General features: G+C 43.4%; 1 protein-coding gene across 2 annotated transcripts in view; it reads left to right on the plus strand.

Moving 5' to 3' along the window:
• Positions 1 to 2,162: 2,162 nt before the first annotated feature.
• LOC144688798 (calponin-2-like) overlaps positions 2,163 to 17,488 on the plus strand; it is a 35,662-nt gene continuing 20,336 nt past the window's right edge. Inside the window, exons 1-2 of one of the 2 annotated variants that reach the window (XM_078555749.1) lie at positions 2,163 to 2,304; positions 2,844 to 2,943. In XM_078555749.1, the coding sequence (XP_078411875.1) occupies positions 2,252 to 2,304; positions 2,844 to 2,943 (153 nt within the window). In that variant the 5' untranslated portion in view covers positions 2,163 to 2,251. Of the gene's footprint in view, positions 2,305 to 2,843; positions 2,944 to 2,969; positions 3,290 to 17,488 lie in introns of those variants that run through there. The other variant, XM_078555748.1, reaches the window with a different exon arrangement.

The raw sequence follows: 17,488 nt of genomic DNA on the forward strand, positions 1-17,488 counted from the left end.
GGCCCCTGGACTCCATCTTGCGTCAAGGTAAATTGTCCTTCTACAATCTGTTTTTTAAAAGTAAAGTGTCCATCTTCTTCAAAACTTCCATGTGGGCATAACACTCACAAACTCCACATTATTAAAAAATATTGACCTTTTGGTAGGGATTCAAAATTGTAATTTCATCTTGAGATTCAAAAAATGATTATCAATCTTTTGGCGTTTGTTATCAAACATCAACAGCAAGTATCTATTAGGCTCGGCCTTGTAATGAGTCCCAGGTATCCATTACCCATTTACTGGATTTCTAAACTGGCAGTACCTTTGTGCTGTGAATGAACTTTTCACTGCGAATTACCTGCCATACCTCACTTGCCTGAATTCAGTTGATTGCTGGAAACACCCATAGAATAATACAGCCTGGAAGAATACCATTCCACCCATTGTGCCTGTACTGGCTCTTTGATAGAGCTATCCGGTTTGTGTCACAGCCCTGTGCCTTCCCCATAGCCCTGTAAAAAAATTTCCTTCAAGAATTTATCCAATTTCATTTTGACAGTTACGATTGAATCTGCTTCTACCACCCATTCAGACAATGCATTCCAGATCACATTTCATTTGGTATAATTTGAGTACACTCAGATGAGCACTGGAAATAATCATGTCGCTTTAATAATGTGATTTACATATGAGCATTTCTTTCTTTCCAAATATTCAGTCCCTGAGCTCGTGCAGCATTTCCTGACAGTGCTGATTAGAGGATAGATCCTCTCAGGGGTAAGTTCTTCTGGTTCAGTTTTCTTTACATTACCGGACACATAATCTTCCCTGTCAGAGTGCTCCTAGTTTTAATTGTGTGCTTCAGTTTCTTTTTCCTCACCTCTCCTGACAGGGTTGCCAACCCTCCAGGATTGGTCTTGAGTCTCCAGAAATTGAAGATCAATCTCCAGAACACTGCTGTGTGCAACCCTCAAGAAAAATCATTGGGACATGAAAACAGATTGCTTTTTTTTTGTCATTTTTGAACATTTCTTTTTACCAGATATAAAATTATTGAAAATGGGAATAAGGCTCTTTGGCTGACAGTCAAGCATCATTCAGTTGGGTAATGAGTCTTTTTGCTTTCTAATTGGTGTAGGAAGGAAGGGGCTTCACAAGGAGGGCGGTGTTGGTGGAATAATGGCTGGTGCATTGGGGCAAATCAGGTGATGAAGCCTCCAGGAATACATTTAATCACAGTTGGCAACCCCATCTCCTGATGGGGCTAACTCCTTTCTAGGGGACAGTCCTCTGAGTGCTGGCTTCCCTACCCATGTGGCCATTCTTCATGCTTGAGTCCAGACGACGTGTATTGGCAGGCTATTCCACTGCAAAAAGCATCACAGCTGAGCTTGGTCTCACTTTCATCTGATTTCCACCTTCCCAGCAGGAGCAGTTACTAGTGAAAATAACTTTCTTAACCTGGCCTTCTGACTTCAATTCTACTATTCCTACCCCCACCTGGCCAAGAGGTTGAACCTGCATGGAGCTTCCTGGCCTGTTTCACACTGAGCATCTGAACATTGGATGCTGCAGTTACCCTCAAAACGCTTGGCCTAGTGAAGGAAAATATTAGCCAAGGATCTTGGTCCCGATTGCTATCCTTCCTGCAAAGTATGGGCAGAATCGTCTGCTCCCATTGGCGGCGGTTGTCATGGCTGGTGTGAGCAGACAATATAGCTAGAAGGGCTGGCGTGTCAGTCTCCAGAGGAGATGAGGCCAGATGGAGATGTGAGGGCATGTGTCAGAGAGTGAGCAGTGAGGTCCCTTGAGCCAGCAGTGAGTGAGATGCTAGTGAATGTGTGATGGGCTTGGTCAGTGTGTGAGTTTAGAGTGATGAGATGGTTGCCTTACCCTGGCAGCACAGATGAGATCATCCAACCTCTTTCTGCATTGGATGATAAACCTCTTTGGTGCAGTGTTGGCACTGATCACCACTGCCACCACCTCCCAAACTGGAGTGGTGAGATTGCTGAACCTCCTGCAGCCAGAGTGGGGGTGGAGGACATCACGGCGGGCCTCCGAAAGACATTCCAGTGACCGGTCACTAAACTCTTTCAGGGCCATGTCTTCACTGGAGCAGTCCTGGGCTGCAGGTATCAAGGACTGTGTGCGTGGCTGCAGTTTAGATATGACACCTGGAGTGAGGAAAGGATGAGGTGACGGTGTGGCCAGCGATTCAGAGGCTCCCTGCCAGTGAGGCAACGTGTTTCCTGTGGCTGCATAATTAATGAGGCAGGAAGGGAACCATACGGTGCGAAAATCTGCCAGTACAGCCAGCAGGTAAAACGTCTTTTTCCACGCCCACGACGACATTTAGTGCAAATCGGGGGTGATCCGCCCTGTGTGTCTGCGTGTTGGTCGATACTGGATTAAATCATGCTCAAGATCAGATGAGACATCCCTGTGGGCGAGCAGCCTTCCAATTGCTCGCTGTCAGAATTTACAAATGAAGAGTTGTAACTTGGGCAAAGTGGAGGTGGAAAAAATGTTATAAGTACATCTATATTCAGACAAAGTTGGTCTGTGACTTAAATTTAAGTTTGATGTCCTCGAATTATGATGAAATGGAAGGTCCAGCACAGAGGGGGCCATTCAGCCCCTTACTGCTGCTGCTATCCATTCCCATGTCGGCTTCAGTAAAGATCCGATTCCCTTTTAGAAATTGTCAGGCTCTCCGGCTCAATACTTGCAGTAAAGCATCCCTCAGCCTAAACCATCCTCTGTGTGAAAGAAACCAATTTCCCCGTTAGTTCTTTTCTTGAAACCTCAATATACTATTTGTTGACAGTCCTGATGTGTATTTTCTGATTTTACTCCAGGTTTTCAGGTAAAGACTTCATTAGAAAGCCACCTGGACTGGGCCAACCCCTGATCGCTTCTCTGTACAATTCCATGATGTGTTCTGGGTGTTGTGAAAAGGTGATGTGACTGGAGATTGACGTCAGTTTCCTGTCTGCCCTTGTTTCCTGCAGCTTTTTCTCAGTGAATGACCCAAAGATTTAGACAGAATTGGAGGAGGGGAGGGCAGTTCCGCCCAGCCTGGAATTTGTCAAGTTTGTGCCCATATATAGATACGTGCTCGCCGAGCGGGTGGGGGAAGAGAGGAACTCGCAGTGAAATTCACTTTGCTGAAACTGATCAAAGAGCGCAGCCACTTCGCCGCTGCCTGGGTTCAAAGCGACGTTAGAAAGCTTTGAGCAGCATGTCTAACAAGCAGTTTAACATCGGACCCGCCTACGGTCTATCAGCAGAGGTCAAAAATAGAGTAAGTTTAACTTTTTAATTTGGTGTTTAAGAGTCTCAGCTTGTTGCTGGTTTTGTAACCTGCTGGTCTCCGGTAACTTCAAGTGAGGACTCAGCGTTCCCTCATCTTTATTGATAAGATGTTTCTCTGACTTCTCTTTTTTGTAACTCTGGGCGTTGTCCCAGCTGCTGCTGCTGCAAACTGCCATCAAAGTGTTTTTCTGTATCTTCTACAACCATGTGTCTTTATCAATCAGCTAATTCTCTGTCTGTGCCTGGGCCAATTCATCTCCAACTCCAGCAGGAAGAATTGGGAAACTTCTTCCTAAGATATGGTGGGCGGTGACTTTTTTTTAAAAAGTTATAATTTCCTGCATGTTTTGCTTTAAGCAGTGATGGCTACCTTAATGCAAAGAGAGAACTTTGATCTTGCCTTTAAAATCTTAGTTTGGTATGTGCTTTTATGATGCTTTGTGTCAGGAGTGGATGGTGACATTGGTTGAATCTCTTTGGTTTTTAAAAAAATCTTAGCTTTTTTATTCAATATTGTTTCTGGGACCCACGAGGTGTCTGAATAACTGGGAGGGAATGCTCCCTCTCTCTCTGCCCCCTTGTGTGTCCTACCCTGAATAAACCTCCCTATGTCAATGTCCTTGTAATTGATATGGAAAAAGGAGCTAGGTTTCTTTTTTTCCCTTCGTTTCAAACATTTGTACTGTCACTTCTCAAGTAATGAGGGAAATCCCAAGAATGCTTTTAAAGTTTGTGCTGGTAACTCTGAGGCTGAATCAGACTGTATGCAGACTTGGCCTGATATTTGACACTGAAATAAGCTTCCAGCCCCCATACATGTTTCACCGCTAAGACATCTATTTCCACCTCCAACATCATCTAACTCCTTCCCTGCCTCAGCTCATCTGTCGCTGAAACCCTTATCCGTGCCTTTGTTATGCCTAGGTGTGACTATTCCAGTGCGTTTCTGGCTGGATTCCCATGTTAAACCCTCCATAAACTTGAGATCATCTAAAACCCTGCTGCCTGTGTTCTAACTCACATTATGTCCTGTTCACCTATCACTACTGTGCCTGCTGACCTAGATTGGCCTCCCAGAGCAGCAAGGCTCTAAGTTTTAAAATTCTCATCTTTATATAAAAATCTGTCTTGTGACCTCACCTCCTCCCGATTTTGGTAATCTCTTTCAGGCCCACAACCCGAGTAGATATCTGCTCTTCTCCAATTCTGCCCTCTTGAATATCCCGATTCTAATTGCTCCACCCTGACATCGAATCATAAGAAATAGGAGCAGGAGCAGGCCATTTGGCCCCTCGAGTCTGCTCTACCACTCAATTAATCTTCAGTTTCTCAAGCCCAAAGCTCTGGAATTCCCTTCCATAAACCTCTCTACCTTTCCTTCTTTAAAACCTACCCATCTCACCAAGCTTTAGATATTCTGCCCTAATATCGCCGTACTTGGCTCAGTGTCAAATTCTATTTGATTGCACCCCCGTGAAGCACTTGAGAGGTTCTTGTTGCTGTTGAATTAGCTCAGTATGGGCAATGAGGGGCTATGATTAGCATGTGATCCTTGGGCTATCCTCAATTTGTGCACAGCAAGCTCCCACAAGCAGCACAGAGAGGTGACCAGATGTCCCTCAACCAACAGCACTGAAACAGGTTAAATTTTGGCCAGGGCATTGGGAAGACACCCCTGCTCTTCAATATAGTGTTACACCAGAGGTAGGGGACACAACCTTGATTTAACATCACAAGTGAAAGACAGCACCCCTAACAATTCAGCGCACCCTCAATACTGCACTGAAGTGTCAAGCCTAGATCATGCGCTGAAGTCTCTGGAGTCGAACTTGATTCTGCAATCCTCTAATTCAGAGGTGAAAGTGCAACCACTGACCTAGGGCTAACACTTAAGGACAGGATTGGATTGGGCTGGTGTGTCCTCAACCTGTCAACATGGGTGAAATATGCAAAGGAGGGGGGAGTGGGTAGCGGAGTTAGTGGTTGATGCCTGGGGAACCTGTATCCTAGTAAAGATCAACATCTCTGGGAGAAGAGAGAAGAAAATTTAGGGTTAGAGATGTTTAAAATGTATGTGGAAAACCAGGAAATGATGGTCAATTGACACTAAGTTCTACTTTAGGAGGGGAGAGTTGTGCCATTTTGAGATTTTGGGGAAAGATTAGAAGAAGGTGCAGTGAGCCTTGGTTTCAGCATGGTGAGGATACAGGGAGAGGGCGGAATGGTAAAAAGCTGGAGAACTTGCAGCATAGGAGAATGAGAAAGGGGAGTTCAGAGGAGTGCCGACAATTGCAGCTTTCACACAGCAAACTCTCTTCCCCATCAACCAATCAGCTTACTTGTTTTCTCTGTAGCCCTTCTAATCTTTCTTTTAATCAAGATCAAAAAGTGACCTTAACATTGTAACTATGTTGGTGTTTCATGTATCAAACCAGTCGGAAGGTTTAAACATTCCACCTTCGTATTTGCGTAAACCTCATAGCCAACAACCCACTCTTTCTCTTTCCAGCCCTGCACAAGCATAGATTGTTTTAACACTTGACACCCAGCACTTTAAAAAAAATGATGGTCCTGAGGTTGATATTTCTCACTGTCCCTTTGTACTGGTAAAACTGATTTTACGAAGTGATACTATGATGTACTGTGGTGTGCTTTGGGATCTGCTCTCCTTTTGTGTTGGTGATGGAGAGACAATTTTACATAAGTCAATATGCACAGGAGAAGTTTCTGATTTTTTTTTTCTGGCTGCAGACCATCCCTGGTAGATCTGTAAGGTCAAATGATTAGAGAAAATATATACTGAACTGAACTTGAATGGTGCTGGGGTTGACTGGGAAGTAGTGGTGTGCAAAGCACCTGACCTGTATGAATAGCTGGGCCTGCCAATGGCCAGAGACACTTGGGAGTGAAATTGGATATGGGTCAGAGACACACAGCATGGATCGCCTGAAATAGAGTCCGCCCAATATTCAGTTTTATTTTATTCACTCACAGGATGTGGATGTCACTGGCTAGACCAGCATTTATCGCCCGTCCTTAATTGCCCTTGAGAAGGTGGTGGTGAGCTGCCTTATTGAACCACTGCAGTCCGTGTGGTGTAGGTACATCCACAGTGCTGTTGGGGAGGGAGTTCCAGGATTTTAACCCAGTGGCAGTGAAGGAATGGCGATATATTTCCAAGTCAGGATGGCAAGTGACTTGGAGGGGAACTTCCAAGTGGTGGTGTTCTCGTGTATCTGCTGCCCTTGTCATCTAGATGGTAGTGGTCGTGGGTTCGAAAGGTGCTGTCTAAGGAGCCTTGGTGAGTTGCTGCAGTGCATCTTGTAGATGGTACACACTGCTGCCACTGTGCGTCGGTGGTGGAGGGAGTGAATGTTTGTGGATGGGGTGCCAATCAAGTGGACTGCTTTGTCCTGGATGGTGTCAAGCTTCCTGAGTGTTGGAGTTGCACTCATCCAGGCAAGCAGAGAATATTCCATCAAACTCCTGACTTGTGCCTTGTAAATGGTGAACAGGCTTTGGGGAGTCAGCAGGTGAGTTACTTGCTGTAAAGATTCTCAGCCTCTGGCCTGCCCTTGTAGCCATGCATTTTAATAAGTTGAATATCAGGAGTGATGTATGATGGGCAGTGATTGCAAACCCACCAGTTTTGTGTCCATGCCCATGTCCAATTTCAACTCCAGTAGTTTCTGATGATAATGGCAGTGTTTACATAGTTGCAGATTGCCTTGTGGCAAGGGGTGTGGATGGGGATGCCATTTACTGCGGTGTGTAGCTAGGTAAATGCGGCCGAAACGCTTCAACTGTTACAGCTAAGAGCCAGATCCTCATGAGAGGATCAACTAACATTGCCAAAAATTTGGTCAAAATTTATACTGAAGTTCTCCTAATGCCCCCATATCCATTGTAATTTAACATGTATCCAGTTTATCCCTGGAGTTTACCACCTCCTCCCACAGTTGGAGAGGACACTTCCCCAGAAGTTTTCATTCAACATGGGGACAGTTTTTGAGGTAGTGAGCTCAGTGTTGTGTTCACTGACAGAATGTTAGGTAGTAGACTGTGTAAGCAACACAACAGCAACTTGTATGGACTCGCTTCAGGTACAAGGGGGCTGTGGCGCACCAGGGTTGTAGTGAGTGACTGAAGGTTCCTCTTGCCTTAGAAACTACCCTATCAAATCTCCTGAGATAATGCCTTCCAAATCCACGACTGCTACCATCTAGAAGGACAAGGGCAGCAGACATATGGGAACACCATCACCTGGAAGTTCCCTCCAAGCCACTCGCCATCCTGAGTTGGAAATATATCTCTGTTCCTTCACTGTCGCTGGGTCAAAATCCAGGAACTCTCTTCCTAACAGCACTGTGGGTGTACCTACGCCACATGGACTGCAGCGGTTCAAGAAGGCGGCTCACCACCACCTTCTCAAGGACAATTAGGGATGAGCAATAAATTCTGGCCTAGCTAGTGACCCCTTCATCCCATGAATGAATACAAAAAAATCTTGCGCCAGATTCCATAGCATAGCAGAAAACAGACAAATAACCAGCAGTTTGAAAGTCTCTACCTGATCACACCTGATCTGGTTGCTTGATCACACCTGGGGATTTGCAGTGGTGAATCTTGAGCTGTGAGCCACACAAGTAGCCTGAACACAACCAGAGACTAAATTGCAGATAGGACAGCTTGTTATCAAAAAAAGATTGTGGGCATCAAGGTGAGGAATGTTTGTTTGTCCTGAAAAAGAAGCTCTTCCTATTTCTGACACCCATGGTGTCAGTATCAAGCACTCCCTGGACTGTTTATTCAAGATTTGATTTTATTTCTCTAATTAGCCTTGGATTTTCAACTAGGTTATTTGTCTCTGTCCCAGAGGATTACATAGCTGCTGGAGGGGAGAGGCTGTCTAATCAGAGTGACTCAGGCATCAGGGGTGGAGCAGCTTTGATAGAGCAGGCGATTGTTTTCTACCCGTCATTTTCTTCTATATGCGCAACATAGCTGGGCATGGAGTAAAGCTCTTCCTAGCCTAACAATGTGCCTCAGTGCCAAATTCTGAAAGCAGACTCTTCTGCATCAGTGTAACATTTTTCCATTTCCCACACCAGCCTCCCCATGCCCTTTCATGAGTGAGATTGTTGATTCAGAACCTGGAACAATTGGAGGGATAATTGAAAGAGGCATAACTGCTGGTAGATAGTATAAAATGAAAACAGAAAATGCATGAAATACTCAGCGGGTCAGGCAGCATCTATGGAAAACGACAGTTTTTTTTTTCGGGACAATTTTCTTGTGTTACATGGCTGTGTGTCCAGTGGTCATTTTGATTGGTAGGTAGATTTCTTAAGGGAAAACATAGCTTAGATATGTATATTGGGGATTTGCTTAATTGCCAGCCTGACAGAATTGTCCATCATCCTTATGGTGATGATAAAAATCACATTGTGTGGTTCTGCCAGGAGATATTACTGTAAGAAAATGATATTACAGGTAATGATCTGAAGGCATGAGGAAAATCCTAGGTTTAACGGGAGATAATTAAGGTCAAGCTTTGGACCAAAGCTCCTGATATTTGAGAAGACAGCCTTATAAAAATCAGGAGCGATCATTAAATTCAGAGAATCTGGAGAAGTTCTTGGAGTCTGTGCTAGATTAATACAACATTATAATAGGAGACATATGCAATTACTAACATGCAAGATCTGCATCGCTTGTTGTACAGTCTCTGGCTGGCCTCTTCAGCCATGATGGGCACTGGATTTGCAGCAGATGGACACTCTTGAGAGCAAGGAAAGGGTAGAGGTTCTTGTGGGTGCTTTGTTGGAGAGTCAAGTGGTAGCATTCAGTATCTGCAACAATTGAAAGATTTGTGAGGGATATCACGACACATCACATCAGCTATTGTGGAGAATTTGGCTGAATTTCATGCAGATATGTGCAGTGAAGAAACTTCAATCTCTCTCTGATGTGAATAACAAAGAGAATGAAATTAAAGAGTTTGGGATGTGTTGGCCATTCTTCCACAAAAGAAATTTGGATATAAGCCATTTTAATATTTATCCTGGCAGAAGGGAAATCTGTTCACCTTGCGTAAGACTCCACCCACTGTGATACGTGTATTCTTTATATTTTTCTAACGATGGGTGAACCGATTACCCTGACTGACTTTCAGTGGTCTGAATGATTTGTCTACAGATTTAAAGTGCTCGGCAAAGAACCAAATGCAACATGATGAAAAACTTTTTAATGCAGCAAATTCTTAAAATCGGGAATGAACTGCCTGAGTGAGTGATGAGGAAAAGGGGAGGGGAATGGCATTGGCTGAATTGCTCTTGCAGAGTGCCAGCACAGATTTGACAGGCTGAATGGCCTCCTTCTGTGCTATAACCATTCTGTGGTTCTACTGTAGAATAAAGTAATTTACAATTGAATTAAGTGACCCCCTCGCCCAGCGTCAACTTGGTTTATCTTTGGAAAGATTAACATGGTACAGTTCTAGTCTGCATCACAAAACAAATTAATGTTTTAATATCAAAGAACAAAGAAAAGTACAGCACAGGAACAGGCCCTTCGGCCCTCCAAGCCTGCACCGATCATATTGCCCGTCAACTAAAACATTTTGCACTTCCGGGGTCTGTATCCCTCTATTCCCATCCTATTCATGTATTTGTCAAGCTGCCTCTTAAATACCACTATCGTACCTGCTTCCACTGCCTCCTCTGGCAGCGAATTCCAGACACTCACCACCCTCTGCGTAAAAAAACTTGCCCTGCACATCACCTTTATAGTTTTCTCCTCTCACCTTGAATCTATGTCCCCTAGTAATTGACTCTTCCACCCTGGGAAAAAGCTTCTGACTATCTAGTCTGTCCATGCCACTCATAATTTTGTAAACTTCCAACAAGTCGCCCCTCAATCTCCTTCGCTCTAGTGAGAACAATCCGAGTTTCTCCAACCTCTCCTCATAGCTAATAACCTCCAGACCAGGCAGCATCCTGGTAAACCTCCTCTGCACCCTCTCCAATGCCTCCATATTCTTCTGGTAATGTGGCGACCAGAATTGCACTCAATATTCCAAGTGTGGCCTAACCAAGGTTCTATACAGCTGCAGCATGAATGAAGGCAAGCATCCTTATGATTTCTCTCCAGGGCCACTCACAACAGTGTCTAGGCAATTAATCTTTAATTTCTGGGACAATCCGGGAAGGGGGGCAACCCTAGGTGGGGAACTCAAACTAGAAGCAACATGCACTTGCACGTTAGTATAAATTCTGTGTCCTTGGAGAGCCTAAACTAGTGATGGTGAAGAGCTAAGATGCCAGACAGGATGTGAGTGATGTCTGCAATGGCTCTTTACCATTGCTGCACTGGTATCTAGTAAAACCCACTCCCCAGGATCACTGCAATGCCTGTGGTGGAGGGTCTGGGTGTTCACTTTGCTAGCTCACGTCTGACAGTGAACTTTTGACCAAAGAGAACTATGTAGATCGTTGGATAATAGCTCCTGTTTGTGATTGTAAATTATAGTAGATCCCTGTTTTTTTTTCAGCAGTGTTTGTGTGCAGTGTTTAGCATTGCTATTCATTTAGTGAGCTCCTGTTTATACTTTAAATGGCATTTTCAGACCCAGGGCTTTCTCCTGGTTTCCATCAGATTGACTATGTTTCGAGTCTTCTCAGGGAAGTGACTGAAGAAGATCAGGTTCCTGGTCTGTGCTGAGTTTGCTAATCTCACTTAGGTTGGCTGCAGAAGGCATCAGTCACTTTACATTAAGGCAGGGGGAAATCAGCCAGAGTTCCTGCTTCTGATCATTATCCAGTGACCCCAATGGAAAATGCGTCTTGGGTAAGGACAGGGTCAGCTTCCTCTACAATGCCCATCAAAATTGAACAGCCTGTTCATACCCACCTAAATGACAATTCAGAGTATCAGAGGGCAGTCAATACTTGTTGAATTTACACCCCAGCAAAAGTCAACACCCTCAGGAGAGAGAGGGTTGGAGAGGTGGTTGTGGGGAGAGACTAAGAGATTCGCTTATAATACTATACTACAGAATTTTTTTCTAATGTCAGTGCTTAGTTTCATTTTATATCACACAAATATTTTGGGGAATTTCCTGCAGAATTCTAAAAATCTTTTTTTTAAAAATCTTGTTTCTATGATTAGTTGAGACTTCTATTTAATACCTGTAATGGATAAAAATAGTAAACCTGTGAATAGATCTTCTGCTTAATTCCTTCTTCCTCATTTTGACTTTTAAAAGGTAATAGTACTTATCTTGCTCTAAACAAATGGTTTTGTATTCTAGCTCACTTGTTTTTGATCTTAAATCTCATGCATTTACCAAGCTGCCAACTTGAGCAGCCTGAGCTTGCTTCAGGCTCTGGCTTTAGCACTGTAGGCCTGAACAAACTGGGATGTCTTTTTTTAAAAAAAAGAGGGTCAGCTGCTTTCGTTCAGTCGCAATTTTTTTTTTGTAAATTGCTGAATTAATTTTTAATCGTCTGAGCGCCTCTTTATGTGAAGATTCTCTAGGCTGTAAATAAAGGATCTCTTTGTACATGAGCAAAAACCTAGCTGGATGTGACATTCATTTTAGAAGAAATTGGTCCCCAGATGGAAGGACATTGGTTTGCTTTCAGTGCTTTAATGTCAAGTGCAGCTGCTGCTCAGCTGAGGAAAATTTTCAGCATATCAGCCAATTGATCTCTATGGTACCTTCCATTGCATAGAACTCTCCATAGATTTTTATGCATGTAATTCACTATGCATGACAATCTCTGGCAAACCTCTGTCATTTAAAATACTTTATTGGACGATGCGGTGCTCTGGTTTTACACCACATCAAGGCTTTTTTTCCAACAGTGTCACATTTTAGGCCTTGCTGAACTTTCCCATTTGAAATACTCCTATTAATAAGGCTGTTTATCACCAAGTGTAAGAATCATGTATATGATCGTTGCACGTGCTTGCTGTCCTGAGATTTCACCAATGAGCCCCAAAATAGAAACCTCACTACCATGATTGCAAGGAAATCCCCTTCATCGCGCACGTTGTTTCTGTTTCAAACCTACATTCTCCAATTGGAGGAGGATGTGAAACTCTGGTTTGTCACAGTTGCAACAGACGTGTTTTTAATATAAGTCCAGTCAGTATCTTAGTCATGCCTTACTGTAAAACACAAATCTTTTCGCCCAGTAAAGCAGCTCTCTTCTTTACAACTAAAGCACCAGGTTGTAGTGATCTTTTATGGGGTGTATCACTCACTCATAAACTGAGCAAAGGAAAATCTTTAATTCACTAAGTTCTTTGCTTTGTTTCTATAACACTCTCTACCAACTTCCCAAAAAGTTGTTTATTGAACAGTGTGTGGTTGCACTGATGTTTTGAGGCTGTGAGTGACTCATGTCCATCTCTGGTCCAGCTAGTGCTGCACAGAAGCTTCCAATCGCTCTCCAGATCTGTAACTGTGTACATGTTTTAGGTATTCCCCTGGGCTGTCACAGCATTGGGTGTTTCCTAGGGGCTGTTATCTCACAGGGATATGATTCTACTGTCACCAGCTGCCTGACACAAGTAGCCTTCTCATGCTAGCCTAGATAGTGAATTGCGGTCGACTATTCAATCACAGGGTGAATCATACAGTCCAATTCTGTTCTCTAATGTCCGCACATGTACTTTCTAGCCGGATCCACTGGATAGTGGTTGAGAACAAACATTTTTTTAGAAAAAAATTAAATTAACATTTCACTATTTAAAAAAAGAACAAGTGAGTTCTCCCTGATGTCCTGGCCAATATTTATCCTTCAAGCAACATCACTTAAAAATAAATTACCTGATCATTATCTCATTGATGTTTGTGGGAGATTGCTGTGCACATTTTAGATGCCATGTTTCCACTATGCTTCAAAAATACTTCATTGACTGTCAAGTGTTTTGGGAAGTCGTGAAAGGCGCTATATAAATGCAAGTCCTTTTTTGATCAGTGTCCTGAGTGAATGAAAGGAATGTTAAAATTAGCCAGAGTGTCTGCTATTCCCCAATTAAATACCCAGCTGACTCTCCACTCTTAAACTTATGGGTTAAGAATTGGTATTTGACAGACAGGAACCAGACTTGGTGCATTTTCCCACAGTCACTGTAGAGCTGCACTTTATTTCTGTTTGTTCAGTATGTTGTATGATTTGGCAGGTATGGAACCTGTTAGCTGATGTAGTTGTTACAATGGTTTATTTGGTTAGCTTTCACTGATCAGCAAATCTCTTAACCACAAGTGTCTGATGGTTCGAATTATAAAGCATTAGTTCCTCAAGAGACAAATTTGCTCTCTGGATCTCAGCAGTAACTCTATGATGCGCCATCCGTGTTATGCTGGTATGTAATTTGGTAAATGTAAAATATTTGAGCATGTTGAAGCCTGAACATTAATAATAGCCTGTGACCATATGGTTGTCCCTATTTTTTTTCTAGTTTACTCTGCTCCTCTGTTACTGACTTGTGGTGGAACCTCCAGCTTCTCCAGTTTCTGACCTGTGGGACCCAGTGTTCCCCAGATTTTGACCGTGGTACCTGAGTGACTCTGTGAGCTCATGTGGTAAATGTCAGAAGGCTATTGGGAAATCCTACCCTTACTCAATATGTGCACATATCCATTGTTCCAGGCCCTTTATTCTGCCTGCTGGACCTTGAGGGGCTGTATTCCCTCAAATAATTAAGCAGTTAATGGTGAGCCAAAGTTTTGTCTGTGAGCCATTTCCGCCTGGGGCTTTGTTATTCCCAGTGGAGGGTTTGTGAAATGAGCCATAAATAGCCCTTGTTTGTAGTTGTGGGAACACTACATGCAGCTGGTGGGATAGACTGTTCCCTTCTCCCCTTTTCTGATTTGTTGTGAGGACAGTAAACTTTGCTGCTTCCCTACCCCCATGTTTACCGATTCTGTTGACACTCACTATCTTGGCCAACATGAAGAATGGCCACTGGACATGGGCCCGGTGGGAGTAGCTGTGAAAATGTACCACAACACAAACCTGAACCTTGACTGGAGAAAACAGAGTGACAGCTGATTGCCAGTCAGTGCCTTAAAGCCTCTGAATGATTTCCTATGCTGAGTTTTTATGTGTTGTCATTCTCGTTGCAGGATTAATTTCTTTTTATTTGATCCCTAAATAAGTGGTCCGGTATTCAATCAATCACAGAGCGGTTTAGGGCAAGTCATAGAGTGTCCAATCTATAAGCCCTAAACCTTGTGGCCTTTTGATTCCCCAGTAATTATTTCTATTGGTAATTTTGAGCTGGCCTTCTAACCCCAAATCATCTTATCACAAACACTGCCCACTTCAGTAATACGACCTCTACCCTTACCTCAGCCACATGTGTCACCTAACCTCCATCCATACCTTTTGACACCTCCAGTCTCAACTGTTCCAATGCTCTCCTAGCTGGCTTCCCATTCACCACTCCCTTTAAATTTGAGCATATCCAGGGTTCTTCTGTCTATATTCTATCCTGTACTGAATCCCACTCTTCCATCACCTCTGTCCTTGCTGATATACATTGGTTCCCAGACTCAACACTTTGAGTTTAAATTCTCATTTTTTCATTGCCTCACATCTCCCAATTTCTAACCTCAGCCCTACAAATCACTCCAAATTTACCTGCCTGCTCACTGGCTTCTTGTGCATCCCTACCATTGGTGGCTGCATTAGCCATCCCATTCCCACCTTTCAAAATCCCTCGCTAAACTTTTCTGCCTCTCCAACTCTCTCAGATCGTGGGCATATTATTAATGTAAGAATGTTCACAGGAAATTCCTCTGCCTGTTTTGTAACAGAAGCTGGCATTGTTAAAACAGGAGAGACGGGAGAGACCTTGGAGTATGATTTTGTTGATATAATGTATATATACCTTTAATGGGGGCATATCTTAAACTGCTGTCAATCACTACCACCTTGATGGGATGTGATGTATTAGTCCCATGACTTGTATCCAGTCAACAAGCAGCAGCAGCTGAGATCAGGCATGTATACTTAGCCAACTAGTTAACTCTACTTGTACATAGCCTCATCTTCAAATAAAGAATTCACATTAAGATAAAAGCAAAAAACTGCGGATGCTGGAAATCCAAAACAAAAACAAAACACACATTGTTGTTTTACCAATCCTTGTATGATTGGTATGTTTATGTTGATGCAAAGAAGAGATTTTGCCATTTAGTACTGGATCACCGGGCTTTCACCATGTAGCATAAGCTAACTCCCAATTACAAAACTCAGCCAGGAACTTGAATTGTGTTCTTTCCAGCATTGGATTTAAGGAAATGTGTGCACTGAAGAACAGAGCAAGGGGAGGAGCTGGGAGACGGAGATGCAGATACACCACCTGTCTCCTGTTGTCATCCATGTACAATATCTTAATTGCTTAATCCTTTGTAAACTCAACATTTAGGCTGTTTGTCACAGCACAAGAAATTACTACTGCCCCATCAACACCTCCTTCAAAGAAGATATTCTGGGGGCTGAAGAGAGAACAATTAGCTGCATCATTTAACAGCTCCGAAGGAGGGAGGGCTTCAATGTTTTATCATCCTTTTCACTCACTCAGTGTTCAGAAGTTCCACAGTTACCGTGTTAAGAAGGGTTTAGTTGGGGGTGGTGAAATTGTTGTTCATTTTAATCATGTTTGCATCTGTTCTCTTAATTCTTCCAATTCATTTTTTTTTTGCAGTACAGGCTTTAATCTGCTGCCATGTTTACTTTTGCTTAAATCTCTTCAGAATGCAGCAGCTGGAATTAGCCCAGCTCCCATTACATTCCCTTAACTTTCCTCGTTTCCTTTGCGCTTGAGGCACAGGTCCCACCTTTACTGGTGCTTCATGCAAGTGCTCATTCTTCATGTGTGGCCCTCAGCAATCTGTGTGTGTTTACTCGGACCACTGACCACTCCACACTGTCTGGGACAGTGTTTTCATGATTAAACATGGGCACCGAGTGTTGAGAGTTAGGCTCTGATGTTGACCATCAGCACAGTAACTGAAATAGCCAGGGTAACTGGGGCTAGGAGGAAAAAATAGTGGAATTTCATGTCCTCCATGTGTAATAGAGGAGGTGATTTTGTAATAGTTCCCTTTCGCCTCCATCTCACTCTGTTTTAGCAATGACCCACACACTCGATTAATTTAATTTATTTTCACAATGCTGGAAAGATCTGCATTCATTGCCTGTCTCTGGTTGGCCTTCAGAAGGAGGTGGCCTTTTTGAACTGTGGCAGTCTGTGTCCCAGAGGGTTATTAGTCTGTAGCATTCTCTTCCCCAGAGAGCAGTGGGGGCTGGGTCATTGAATTTATTCCAGGCTGAGTGAGTTAGGTTTTTGATCGGTAAGGGAGTTGAGGGTTATGGGGTGGCAGACAGGAGAGTGGAGTTGAGACCACAGTCAGATCAGCCATGATCTTATTGAATGGCAGAGTGGGCTCGAGGGTCTGAAAGGCCTACTCCTCCTAATTCTTGTGTGTGGTGTACACATTTGCACGATGCTGTTAGGGGGAGGAGGTGGTGGGGGGGGTTCAGGATTTTGACCCAGCCACCATGAAGGAACTGCAAATAAAGTTCCAAGTCCAAGTGTGTGACTTGGAGGGGAACTTGGAGGTGGTGGTGATTCCATGCACTTGTCCTTCTAGGCAGTGAAGGTTGCAGATTTGGGAGGTGCTGTGGAAATATGAAGTGATTTGATGGTTGAAGAGGTGTCTTTTTTCATTAAAAATTGGCTGAAGAGTTGCAGTGCGCTCACTCACTATACAGGCCAGAAAAAGCAGTTTGCTATAAGCTGGTCTCCCTGTATCTTTCTGAACCAGCTAGAGAACCACTGCTGAGAGTGAACTGCTCAAAGTTTGCAACTTTATAACTGAAGGTAAATCCTTCAAGACTGTAGTCCAGGTATACACTCGTTGGGAGTGCTGACTGCAGAGTCAGATGTGGAGGTTATTTAGGATTTGTTATGATCTCTGTAGAGACCAATAGCTTTTCAAAAGAGATGAATTTCCTAGTGACTGACAAAGTACCAAAAGACAAGGTTTCACAGTTTAAGACTCATGGTGACTTTTGTTACAATAAATCAAGCATTACTGAACAAGCAACAAATACATCAAACTAAAGGTACTTTTGCATTGACTGACTAATGCAATCGAGATACA

The sequence above is a fragment of the Cetorhinus maximus genome, chromosome 13 (genome assembly GCF_964194155.1).
Source record: "Cetorhinus maximus chromosome 13, sCetMax3.hap1.1, whole genome shotgun sequence".
In the NCBI taxonomy this organism is placed as follows: Eukaryota; Metazoa; Chordata; class Chondrichthyes; order Lamniformes; family Cetorhinidae; genus Cetorhinus; species Cetorhinus maximus.